Source organism: Lactuca saligna, chromosome 6, assembly GCF_052625555.1.
Source record: "Lactuca saligna cultivar CGN05327 chromosome 6, ASM5262555v1, whole genome shotgun sequence".
Lineage (NCBI taxonomy): Eukaryota > Viridiplantae > Streptophyta > Magnoliopsida > Asterales > Asteraceae > Lactuca > Lactuca saligna.
Window position 1 is genome coordinate 173,229,138 of NC_136422.1, and position 14,093 is coordinate 173,243,230.

Here is a 14,093-nt window from a genome sequence, read left to right on the forward strand (position 1 = left end):
TTTGCATGCTTAATATCTAACTTATTTTTTTAACTCGGAAGATCTCTATTGTTTATTTTTGTTATGCGTTTGGTCCAGACTATTTGTTTTTGTAACGCTATTGGTCCATGTCTTACCTAAAAAACTATTATTTGAATATGAAAAAAATGGTGGGGTAGACAATGTAAGATTAGAGGGATGAGCTTGGGGGAGTGTTTATTTAGATAAATTAAAAAATCAAAGGAAAAATAGTCTTTTTAGGTAAGGCAGGAACCAAACACGTAACAAAAACAAACAATAGGGATATTCCAAGTTAAAAAAATAAGTTAGGAACTAAACACACAAACTGCCCTAACCATAAGGACCATTCGTGCAATTTACTGAATCATGAAACATAATTCGACCATAAAATCAACATCGTAATTTTAGGGCTTTTAAAATTTAAATTATATTCCTCTCCACCTTCCTTTTTATCCAGCTTTCCTTGAGAAAAACGCATATAATCAGAAACTTATAGTTATAATGACTTCCAAGTCGGTAGTTCTTCCTTTGAAAATTTTGTCAACAACTGGATCTCTCGGCAATGGATTATTTCTTGGGAAAATGCCTTAAAAGACCAATTAAGTTTCAAAAACGTTCATATTACCCCAATTACGTTTTTGTTGTTCAAAAAAAACCAACGAACTTATGTTTTTTATTATAAATCCAAATAAAGTTACGAATATAAATAACATTTTTTAATGGTGACCGGCATTTGTGGGTTACGTTCGAATGTTTACCGGTGATAATCTGACGTGGATTATTAAACCACATTACATCAAACATAAGTGCCACATAATAGCCACAAGATATCGATTCACCATCAAGGTTCTCAGTGAAGGAAAGTTATCGATATCTAGGGTTCTTACATAATGGAACGGTGAACTCGTGTAAGTGAAATTGATTTTTACAGAAGGTGAAGGAAAGTTAGTCGATTGTGCAGCAAGGGTTCTCAGCAGCAAACGTGTCTCGTGACTCACTCAACATTGATGTCTCGTGCAGCCAGCGTGTCTCGTGACTCACTCAACATTGATGTCTACCATCAAGGTGTTTTTTCTCCTAATCCCTTGGTTTACTTTCATCCTGATAAAGTACCTGTTATGGGGCTAGATGTACGTAACATGGATTTCAAGAAGTTCAAGACCTATCTCCAAAAATTGATCAACAATAGATGTCGGGATATGTATTACTGTCTTAAAAATCGGCCCCTCGTAGATGGGTTAAGGGAGCTCAGGGATGAAGATGATTATGTTAGGTTCGTTGATGCTGGGTTTGATGATGATGATAATCAAATAAGTATCTACATTGATGACCATCATGAACCCTTACTAGATTGGATTGAAGAAGAAAAAGATGAAGAATGGGATAGTGGTACTGAAACATATGAAGATGATGTGGACTCGGTATTATCGGATGATCTATCGGTGGACCATGAAGCTGATGATGAGGACATTCAATTGCCTGAAGTTGTTGATCCTTTTTTGTCACAGAAGAACCTTATTCCACAAAGAGGCATAGAGGAAGAAGCTGGTGGTAAGGTAAAAAAACATCCTATTCACGATCCAAACCAAAAATGGGACACTATGATGCCTGAGTTAGGTATGAAATTCTCTGATCGAGATGAACTGAAACATATGTTAACAAATTATGCTGTGTCTAAGGGTTATTCATTGTGGTATGAAAAAAATGAGGCAAAAGCATTGTTAGTAAGGTGCAGTAAAAATGAAAAAGGGAAGCCATCTTGCCCTTTTAGACTATGGGCTAGTCCCATGAACAAGGAAAATTCATTCCAGATCAAGTCACTAATTGATAAACATAATTGTGCTAGACAACAAAAATTGGGTTGTATTGTTACGTATAAGTGGATTGGAAAAATGTTAATACCTGACATTTTGGAAAGGCCTAAGTTTAGCTATAGGAAAATGGCAGAAGTGGTTAGGAAAGACTATGGTCTCAAGGTAAGTCTTGGGCAGTGTAGAAATGCCAAGTACTTTGCACTAGATGAGATTTCAGGCAATTTGGTAAGCCATTATGAGAAACTGTGGAATTATGGTGCTGAGTTATTGAGGGTTAATCCTGGGTCAACAGTCTTGATCGAGACAAATCATACGCCTGATGCTACACACTACTTCAAAAGGATGTATATTTGCCTGAAGTCTATCAAGGATGGCTGGATTGAAGGATGTAGAAGGGTTATCGGTGTTGATGGCTGTTTTTTGAAGGGTATTTGTAGAGGTGAGTTGTTAACAGCCGTTGGTAGGGACGCAAACAACCAAATGTATCCTCTAGCATGGGCTGTTGTGCCAGTTGAAAACAAGGAAACTTGGATGTGGTTCATTGATCATCTACTTGAGGACATTGAGATGGGAGATGGTAGGGGTCTTACAATTATTTCAGACCAACACAAGGTATGTTATAGTTTACATTTTACTTACTTTATTATGTGTTATTATGTACTTTAAAACTGAAATTTGTTATCACCTTGTAGGGTTTAATGGAGGCTGTTAAGGAAAGGGCACCATCATGTGAGCATAGGAATTGTGCCCGACACATCTATGCCAACTTTAAGAAGAAGGGGTTCACGGGTGTTGAGTTTAGGAGGTTATTTTGGAGTGCTGCAAAGGCTACAACCGATTCCAATTTCCGATCATACATGAGGGAAATTCGTACAATGTCCACAGAAGCTTATGAGCACCTGATAGAAAGAGACCCAAATACATGGTGCAGAGCATTCTTTGAACCTCAGACTTGTTGTGATGCGGTGGAAAACGGTATATCTGAATCTTTCAATGCAGCAATTGTAGAGGCCCGGAAGAAACCAATAATAACAATGCTGGAAGAAATCAGATTGTACGTGATGGAGAGGATGTACAATCAAAAGATTAAGGGGCATAAGTGGGACATGGAAATCTGCCCCTCTATTAAAAAGAGGATTGAGAAGATGAAAGAAGAACAAAGGTATATTATTTAATTGTAAGTGATTTAATATGAAATAACTTACCTTCTTAATATGATTTCAGGTACTGGGATGTTATTCCAAGTGGCGAGGAAGAATATGAAGTGAAATTAGCCCATGAAGTTTATGCTGTTCACCTTGAAAGCAAAACTTGTGGCTGCAGAGCCTGGCAACTCAGTGGTATCCCTTGTGTGCATGCCATTGCTGCTATATTATACCTGAATGGAAATGCAGAGGACTATGTAGCCGTATGGTTTAAAACAAGCATGTTTGGAAGTTGCTATAGGTATCCAGTCAAACCAATAAATGGAGCTAGCATGTGGCCTGATGTTCTATTTGATCCCATATTACCACCTCGGCGTAGGAGAATGCCAGGAAGGCCCAAAGTAAACAGAATGAAATGTCCTACAGAAAATGAAGGAAAGCATAAAATTAACAAGACAGGTATGTCCATCTCAAGATGTAGTAATTGTCATCAAGAAGGACACAACAAGAGGCGATGTCCATTGCTCAAAGAAGGTTCGTTTTTATTTTGATTATTCATTCATCTACATTTGTATAATAATTATTATTTTTGTTTTAACAATGCAGCAAATAAAGCAACTGTTAGTGAAGGGGATGTTGAAGAAGGGATTAGTGAAGGGGATGTTGAAGAAGGGATTAGTCAAGATGGGATTAGTGAAGATGGGGTCAATGAAGATAGGATCAATGAAGATGGGGTTAGTGAAGTTGGAATTGGTGAAGAAGAGGCTGTTGAAGAAGGCGATATTGAAGACCACCAGGAGGATGAAATTGAACAACAAGAGGATGAGATTGACCATCAAGAAAATCATCACCATCAGCATCAACCTGTTTTTTTTTCAGCATTTTGTTGCGAACAAAAGGCGATTACCTTCTGAGAGGATCACGAAACTGAAGTTAAGGAAGAAGGTGGTAACAAAAGATGGAAGTGGGGAAAGTACTGAACATCCAGTACTATAAACTAGGATAAGTGTGTTCTATTAGGATTATGTCAGATACTTTGAAATGGCACATCTTTTGGTGCTTAGTGCACATCTTTTTGTGCTTAGGCTTGTCTTTTTGATGCTTAGGCTTATCTTTTGGTGTTGTGCACATTTACCAACATTTAGTGCCATGTGCACATGCTTGATTATGTGGTTTAATTATGCTTTCATATGTAGTTTATTACCTTTTATGCATATTATAACAATGTACCATTTTGCCCCTATTTGTTAAAACTATGTTAAAATTGGTAAAAACTGTTTTGTGGGACTATTTTGTCAATAAAATTGCCCTTGTGTTTAAAAACCATTTACAACACAAATTACATGCATAATGGCAAACACAGGTTTTATGGACTATTTTGCCCTTCATATTATCATTTGATAAAGTGTAATCTTATTATGGACTATTTTGCCCTTGCTATTTTCAATCAATAAAAAGTATGTTGCTATTATGTGTGTTTTCAATAAAACTGCCCTTGTGTTTAAAAATCATTTACAACACAAATTACATGCATAATGTCAAACACATGTTTTATGGACTATTTTGTCCCTGTTATTATCATTTGATAAAGTGCACAGGTTTTATGGACTATTTTGCCCTTCCTATTATCAATCAATAAAAAGTATGTTACTTTTATGGACTATTAGCCTTCATAAACACCTTCTATGTGTATCAGTCTTCACAAATACCTTCTTTTCATTCCCACTTCGTAACCATTTTACATGAGTACAGTGCAACCACTTTGAATATACATATCCTGATAATTTCAAAGTACATTTTCCTTACATAATAAACTTAACACTAAATCATGTACTTCACTACAAACAAAACAACAAACATTAACACTAAACATTTCATTTTATCCAATTCCTTTCTAAAACTCTTACATTCCTTATCAGTCTTCATCTTATACTCACTGAAATCATGTTCCAATATTGCAATCTTCACTTCAGTATTGAAATCATGTTCTTCATCTTTCTTATTCTCGTTCTTGGTTATAATTTCTTCATCATCATCAACCCATTCCCAGAAATCACATTTATCCTTTGGATCCTTCATCTTCAATTATAACATAAACAAACAATATTGTAGCATGAAAAACAAAAAGGGACCCAAACAAGAACAAGCTTTTAGATATATACTTACCAAAGAGTTAGGGCAAACCCTAAATTTTTTACCAGGATTTGCCTTTGTTGTTGATATCCAGATGCGAGAAGGAAACCCACAATCACAAGGATGTGCCTTATCAATTGTGCTTTTTGACTTGGAAATTTTTGATCTTGACCATGAGTTGGAGGATCGAGACGAAGAAGCCATGTTGAAGAAGTCGATTGAAGAAGTCGATTGATTAAGGAGTCGTATCCCCCGAAGCCATGTTGAAGAAGTCGATTGAAGAAGTCGATTGATTAAGGAGTCGTATCCCCCATTATGCCCTATATCTATCTAACACAAATGCCACGTAGCCAACCATATGCCAACTCAACAACACATATGCCAACTCATCGTTTACCTGCAACATGCCGGTCACCATTAAAAAATGTTATTTATATTCGTAACTTTATTTGGATTTATAATAAAAAACATAAGGTCGTTGGTTTTTTTTGAACAACAAAAACGTAATTGGGGTAATATGAACGTTTTTGAAACTTAATTGGTCTTTTAAGGCATTTTCCCTTATTTCTTTTATAAATGTGCTGCATGTTATTTGATTGGTAAAGATTTTGAGCGACATATGACGAGACACTAGTACAAAACGTATTTTTTTGTGCGATGAAGTTTATTTGTTGGTACGGTATAGCTTAAAACCGTACCACTAAAACACTTTCACATCAATAAATCAAGGAACCATACTAACAACCACATTTTTTGATGCGGTATTCCAAAATCGCACTAATAAATGTATTTTTTAATGTTGTTTTCCAAAACACACTAATAATAAATGCATTTTTTATGCGAGTTTCCAAAATCGTACTAATAAATGTATTTTTTGATGCGGTTTTTTGAAATTACACTAACAAATGTATTTTTTTTATGCCGTTTTCCAAAACCATACTAATAATCAATGCATTTTTTGATGTGGTTTTCCTAAACCGTACTAATATATATATATATATATATATATATATATATATATATATATATATATATATATATATATACATTTTTTGATGTGGTTTTCCTAAACCGTACTAATATATATATATATATATATATATATATATATATATATATATATATATATATATATATATATATATATATTTTGTGGTTTTTACACACCAATAAATATATTATTTCATTCAAATTTTTCGTTAGGCGTAAGATCCTCTAAATTTTTAGAGATCCCTTCCATCTATTTCATTTAAGTTTTTGTTTCCCTCCCACTTATTTCTTCTCCCACATTCCTCCATCTCAAATAGAAACCTTCTTCTTCACGTCTAGAATCTATGATCTTTGTAACATGTTTCCATGTGCTATTCAGTTTAAATCTTTATGAATTCCACCTGTTCTAAAACTTGTTTGTGTTGTATCTTTTTATTATTGCAGGTCAGACAAAGATTTATGATCTTAAAGGCAGCGTAATATCATCACCACTTTCTCACTGCTTGAAGACCACGATTTCATGCTTCATTGTAAGATTAACATCTAACAAAACTTAAATTTTATTTATTTGAGTGTGTTTATCATATGTTACTCAAAAGTAATAATCATTGTTATCTTTTACAGGCTCAACCTGAGACACTCAAAATAGTTCATGCCACCATTGCTAACCGGTTAGCCCGGATGCTACCATAGCAGGAAAGGGGAGAGAGAAGTTTTCCTCACACTGGAACACCATCACTTGGGTGAGGGAAGCAACCCGCAGGAAAGAGGTGGGGGAGGGGTGCTACACTCTCTCTCTTCATGCTATTGGGTAGTTTTTTAAATATTTTTTAATATTTATAAAATTATATAACTACTAAAAAATATAAAAAATATATCAAAATTCATGGTTTTTAATTTCCTACAAAATAAGTATAATATATGTATGAAATATATTTAAAAAAAAAAAAATAGTAAGGGAAGCTTCCCACTTATTACTTGGGTTTTAGGTGAGGGAAATGAAAGTGTGGGAAATGGTAGTATGGCCCACAAAAAGTGAGGGAAACATCCCTTCCATACCCTCCGGTCTTATCGATTGATTAGAGCACAAACGTGGATCTTGGTGTTGATTCTCTTTACAGTGTAAGTTTTGTTTTAATTTGAAACGAATCAAAACTCAAACCACTAGTCATCGATTTATATCATAACTCAATACATATCATTGAACAAGTTAAGATTATGATGTCCTTGAAAGAAAAGTTTGGAGTATCAATTGGCGGAAGTGGAGCTGAGAACATTTCGATTGTTCATGATGATGTTACTCTGATCGAGAAAGTGAAGAAAGATGCTTATTGTTTTTTGGTGCGGTTCATTGCCTGTTGGTGCGGTTTTGTTATCTTTTGGTGCGGTTTTATAACCACACCGTTAAATAAAGGTATATTTTGATGTGATATTTATTAGTGTGGTTTAATACCCGCTCGAAAAGATCGTTTTAACAACATCAACAAATATTTTATGTACCTTTCCTTCTTTTCACTCCATGTCTATAATTCTTCTCATTTCGGTTTACACTCATCAACGAGGAATCTATAGAAATTGAAGGCGAGAATCACAATTGATTGGTCAAGAAAAAAAAGATTTCAACAAGTTTATAGGTTTACTTACATGTGGATTTCTTATGGGTTTCATACATTTGGAGTTGTTAGGTGCTAAATAGCACTCGCTTCGGAGAACTGGGGTGATTTGAGGGTTTTGATTCTTTATTCTCTCACTGAACCGTCACCCCCTGCTCTTATATATGCACAAAAAGGAACTATCGGTGATTGATGAACCAAGGTAAAAACCATCCAACGATTCACAGATGGTGTTTATGATGTGTCGATGAAAAAGCTTAACTTCTAATGCTTAAAGAGATGGATTGGAGGGATCTACTCTTTTATGTAAGCTTTTACTTTTTTTTTTTCTTTTCTTTTATGGGAAATTTATTTTCCTATCTGTTGGGTTTCAAGATAATAACTTTGTATTCCATCTAAAATGATTCATTTTAAATTATTCATTCTTATATATATATATATATATATATATATATATATATATATATATATATATATATATATATATATATATATATATATATATATATATATATATATATATATATATATATAGGTGTTCTGATGGGGACAAACGCACTCGTAAATTTGTTTGTTTTGCAGTACGTTGCGATTTTCATTTTTACTTTGCTTATTTTATTTGTATATGTAAATAATAATAAACTGACGTTTTTTATTTATAGATTGGTAATGCAGCATACGACAGTGACATGTTTTAGTTTTATGAAGAGCTGAGAAAATGCATACCTCAACTTGCAAAGTTGGTGATGTCAGCAGAGTGGATATATGACAACCCAACCCGTGTTGCCATTTTTCATTTTGTCTTTGATTTTTTTTTTTTTTTGGAAAGGGCATTTTTTGATTGATTGTATGTATGCGGTATGCCTACCTTTCTCGGCTTTTTGATTTTTTGATTGATTAAATTTATTGTTATTGTTATTTTTATTATGTGTACAGAATTTACAAAGTGGATATATGACGTTGGGTTTTTGGGTAAGGTGAAATGTGCTTTACTTTTAAGGTTGATTCCTTAGCTATTAAGCTCTTAATTTTTGGCATTGATTTCACCTTGCCAACTCACATCACACTCGCTTCTTTTTATAGTCCGCGTGTATTTCTTAAAAAAGTCCATCTTTTTTTTTTTTAATTGAAGGCAAAAGGATTAAAGGAACATAAACGTATTTTTACTAGTAATCAAGATTTTGTTCTTTAGCAATTAAAAAAAAAATAGTTGAATGATTTATTAACCATATGATAAAAACATGTTAGCGATTAATCAAATAAATCAATCAAAGATGTCCACTGTTTTTTGGAGAATAGTTTAAAAAAAAAAAAAAGGCATAGATAGATGTGTTGAAATACTTTTTGGTGGAACCCACTTTCACATGGTGCATCGTCAATAAATACTTGGCTCCAACCCAACGCCTTCCATTCTTCCATTTCTTCCGCAAAAGCAAAACTCAAAACTCTTAAAAGTTAGAAATTAGCATGCGTTATGTCGTCAAGTGAGTTGGACCCAAGCGAATCACAACTCACCAATAACACAACCACGGCTGAAATCCATGGGATACCTTCCCACCCCCGGTCAGAGCCTCCTGACATGTCAACCAACATTGGTTATGATGTCAATGAAGAAAGGCGTAATTTACGGATGGTCTCCAACCGTGAATTAGCCAGGCGATCCAGGCAACGAAAGATGAGGCATTTAGAGGAACTAAGAGAAGAGCTGAACCGGCTAAGACTTGAAAACCAACACCTCAAAAACCGTCTCACTTGGCTTGTATATCAGTGTCGAATTCAGGGTCACTCCAAACATATTTGAGAGATACTTATAAGAAGCAAACTGATGAGGCTTTATGAAATTTGTAATTGATTTACTAAGCCATCTTATTGTCTTCTTTTTTTCTTTTCATGTTTTTTGCTTTTATATGCATGTGTTTAGGTTAGGCAATATCTTAATTATATAAATAATGTTAATGAGAAAAACTTAATTAAACCAAAACATATGGTTATTTGGACAGGAGTTCAAGATGGGCTAACTCACTATGAGTCGTCTCTCCATATATATGGAAATGATGATTTACGCCCACCAAGAATAATTTCCGTCAATTTAATTGTGATAAATGGTGTTATTATAATTTATATTTTTTTATTAATCCACTTGAAAAAAATTTGATTCGACTTTTATATCTTTCTATTTTGTTTCTATCACATATACGAATGTCACATTTTTTTAATAACATTCAAAATAAAAATTCATAAAATGAAGTTTTTTTTTTTTTTTTTTTTCTAATATATAATAAAAAGTTGTGTTAGATTGGTTAAAAGAAAGCCAAAAAGGAACTGAAAAGTTATTCAAATAATAATAAAAATATTGTAACAGACAACAAGAAATAAAAATCAATCATCTATAAAGTAAAATTAATTGAATAATCCACATCATGTTGAAACCTTTTTCTCATTATTTAGCTTTGGGAGTTGAAAGTTTGTTTCGACTTTTGAGCCTTGTTTATATAATAAATTATACATAAAAGTTTTAGTAAATGCCAAAATGGATTGGACTCATGACTCATCTTTTACCATTCCAACACCCGTTTGTCTTATCTTTTTAATTTTACAATCAATTAATATATTCAATTCAACGTTTATCCATATAAAGAATACAAGTAAATCTACCTATTTATTAGAATTATTTTTTCCTTCATCAACAAACTTCCTACTCGAATTTTCCAACGATCAACTTAAGGTTTAAGGCTATAACTGTTGCAGCAGCTATCTGGTATATACTTTTAAGGAATATGAATACGAGAGAAGTGTCTGTTTGTGTTATAGAAGGCGTTTTTCACATGTCAAAAGCTTGACCCCAGCATTGGGACCCTCACCATTGTCAAACACATGTGTCATCCATCCCATCGCCTTTGCTATTTCTTCAAGTTTATAAATCACAGAATTAACATCACGAATATACACATGCCCATTTGGCCTTAAGATTCGATCCATCTCAAGCATTATGCTAGACATACTACACCTGCTTTTCAATCAAAACAAAAGTACAAAACAAAAACCCTTTTCGTTACTTATCATTAAATACTTTTATATTATCCATCAAGTCCTAACATTTTACAAATTTTACCTTTTTTGCTCTATGGAGAAGAGCCCAGCAGCATTCAATATGTCGTATGTTCTAGGGTATGTGTCAAATGCCTCACACCTTACCAAAAAATAAAAAATTTAATTAATAAAAAATAAAAATAAAAATAAATGAAAGTAGGTTGCTATTTCTTACATACCAGTCATGCACAACCCCTACAAGTCCACGATCATAGATAACAGGCAAAGTATTGGTATCACTAACAGGAACAACATTCATAACCCAACAATCAACCCCATGATCATGTAATGCTGCTGCAAATCTGTCAGCATATCATATCATATCATACACAACATCAACATGCTTATAATAACATATATCAGAAAAAGAAATAGATTGAATATTTAATAATTAATTAATACCCTCCATATCTTGCCCTCATATCCATCACATTTCGTACATTCAATGTCCTCCAACGAAAAACATTAACATAACTTAATGTTATTTCTTTCCAATATTTATACTCTGCTTTGTATATATCTTTCCTGGATACAAAAGCATCCATTTTTATACTTTGAAGCCTCTCTGGTGGATGATGAAGGCGTGCTGGCCACTCTGTAACATTACCTCCATAACCATTTTCTGGTAATTTACTTATGCATGCCTTCAGTGGGACATACCTACATGATACAACATTGTAAAATGATGATGATGATGATGATAAAACAATGACTTACCAAACATTATCTGGATCATCTTTTTCTTCACATATTGGAGGTTGTGTGTTTTGATTACGTGTAAAGTAACAGGTGTTGTTGAGAGGCTTGCGCCATGTGGCGATATATCCTTCTTTTGCTATCAGTTCCCAACATATGCGTCCAGTAAGATCCTCCATTTCTGTATTTTATTTACTACATTATTCATATAACATATATATGTTATTGAATTTTGTAAAAAGAGATGTCATATTGTCATGTCACCTTTCCATTGTTCTTGAAGCTTATCTTCATGTTTATAAACAGGCTGTGCTGCCCAGACAAAGTATCCTCCTGCCCTTAGCATCCTGTTCACCTCCAGAAGCAAAATTCCATCTTAAACAGAAACCAACAAAAGGTAAAGAGACAATTAATATCAGTAAATACTAAATACTAAGAAAAACCTAAACACAATTGAAAGGGGAATACCATCACGAGTCCAGTTTATTCTACATCTTGAACAGTGTATTAAGTCAAATGCTTGACTTGGATATAACAATCTGTGTGTTGCAAATACTGCCACCATGGCAGGAACACCACGCTCTAGGGCAAATTGAATCTGGTTCTCATGAACATCTTTTGGTGCTATAGATAGAGTAGTCACATTTCGATCCAGTAAAAAAGCACCAAAGCTTGCTACACCACAACCAACATCCAATGCAACTCGAACATGTTGACCAAATGCTATATCAGGAACCATCTGTACATTTGGTAGAAAGATGGAATCAAAGGGATGGATACTTAATTTATAATCTACAGTAATTGAAGATAGAAAACCTTGGAGATTTGATCCAAGTACTGATTTGCGCCATGTATGAACTGTGTTCCACCTCCTGGAAATATGAACTTGTCTTTGTTTCTTGATATCCAGTTTTGTCCTCCTTTATCTTCAACCAGACGTGTATGAGGTACATTATCATACCATACCTATTTTGAGTTGAGCGTAAGAAACTAAAACAAGCAAAAAAGAACAAGCATTAGGTAAAGAAATGTAAATCAGCATACCTGATCTCGACTTTTTGGCCATGGAATGTGGTCTTTGTACCCTTTGGGATTGGGCACCAGACAATCCAATTCGTTTCCTTTTGGTGGGCAATGTCTTTCATACTTCTCTCCCTTTTCAGTTGAATTTAACCTAGAAATCACATCTACATTATCCAAACAAGGTATATACTCTCTTTTACTCTGATCACAAACCCTAAATTTCTCAATTTTTTCCCAATTCTGATCGCTTTCTACTACACTCTCCACCAAACTTTCGTTAACCTTACTCTCAAGTAAACTCGAGTCGTAATCCCCTATCACGAAGTCAACCGTCATCGCGCCGTTCTCGTCCACAATTCCCGTCCTCTCAATAACATCCTCGGGCTGCAGACGCGGCGGTTGCGGAGAGACCGCGTTTGGCGGTGAGGGCAAATAAGTGGTGGAACTGTTGGCAGTGGAATTGACATCGGCGTGGACGGCTGTGGTAGTGTTGATGGTGGAGGAGAATGGTAGAGAGAATTCATGAGAGTAGGTAGTGTCGGAGGAAAAGTGTTTGACGGCGAAGAAGAGGGATAAGGAGAGGAACGACAGGACTATAATTTTTATGAATGTGTTGGGGTTTGTGATGTGATCCGGTGAAGGGACGCTTGTTGCGGCTCTCATGGCGGCGAGCGGTGGTCCGTTGGAGTGACGGCCACTCTCTGTCAGTGAGAGATGTCGATTGTCCGTACCGGTGACGCTACGTAGTTAAATTTGGGAATATGAGTAAAAAGAAGCTGTCAGATGACAAATGATATCCTAATGATTTAGATACTTTACATTTATAATCCATCTTATTCAGTAAGTTTCCATTCAAAGTCCCTGATATTCAGTAAACTTCCGTTTATGGTTCATAATGTTCCGAGTCTATCTTTTGCACATTATCTTCATGGATTTTCATGTATGGTCCTGTTCGGCTGTTTGCACATGATTTGTTTAATAGATATTGTTAAAAATGACGATATTATCTTTGATCAATTATTTTAATAATAGTATAAAATAAGTATCAATTTATAATTGCCCCAATTAAGAAATTATTATATAGGTTTGAAATATTTTCAGAGAAAAACATATAAACATTGACTAAGTTTTACAAGTTAGAGTTTCGAACTTCTAAATTGATTAAGTTTTACAAAGAATTGAATACTTGGAATATTTAAGTTGAAACAAAACTGAAGGGGGCAAAAAAAAAATGGATAATTGTGGTATTAGATTGTCGGTAACATCTCCACGAGTTCTAGCATATGGAACTTGATATCCAAATTAGATCTTAAAAAAACCACATCCTATATATATCTAGAAAAAAAAATCAAATGATATTAATCGTATAATATTGGCGAGATAAGTCCTTATCTGAAATCAAGTCATTTACTAAAATTAATAACTCCTAAAACATATTAAAAAAAGCAACAATATCCTAGAAGATCAACATGGCAAAAAATAAACTTTGAATATACAGCTTCGGATAATAACTTAAAAAGGTAATATATTTTTTGATTTGTACACATTTAGTCACTGATTTTTTTATTCGTCCACATTTACCCTTTCAA

At 34.1% G+C, this 14,093-nt stretch overlaps 1 protein-coding gene across 1 annotated transcript; it reads right to left on the reverse strand.

The window, feature by feature from the left end:
* Positions 1 to 10,248: 10,248 nt before the first annotated feature.
* Positions 10,249 to 13,307, reverse strand: LOC145000531 (putative methyltransferase PMT10). Its single transcript, XM_078959769.1, has 9 exons — positions 12,526 to 13,307; positions 12,298 to 12,447; positions 11,950 to 12,220; positions 11,746 to 11,856; positions 11,503 to 11,662; positions 11,188 to 11,445; positions 10,965 to 11,087; positions 10,808 to 10,885; positions 10,249 to 10,702 (listed from the first exon to the last, which is right to left on the reverse strand). Exons 1-9 carry the CDS (start codon positions 13,165 to 13,167, stop codon positions 10,501 to 10,503), a joined length of 1,995 nt encoding a protein of 664 aa, XP_078815895.1. The 5' UTR covers positions 13,168 to 13,307; the 3' UTR covers positions 10,249 to 10,500.
* Between the last annotated feature and the right edge of the window lie 786 nt (positions 13,308 to 14,093).

What these genes read in the sequence shown, in the direction of transcription:
- LOC145000531 (XM_078959769.1), bottom strand. Translation starts at nt 13,167, where the DNA reads ATGAGAGCCGCAACAAGCGTCCCTTCACCGGATCACATCACAAACCCC. An exon ending in GGCCAAAAAGTCGAGATCAG is followed by an intron (nt 12,448 to 12,525) that starts GTATGCTGATTT and finishes AACTCAAAATAG; the next exon opens with GTATGGTATGATAATGTACC. An exon ending in ATGAGGGCAAGATATGGAGG is followed by an intron (nt 11,088 to 11,187) that starts GTATTAATTAAT and finishes ATATGCTGACAG; the next exon opens with ATTTGCAGCAGCATTACATG.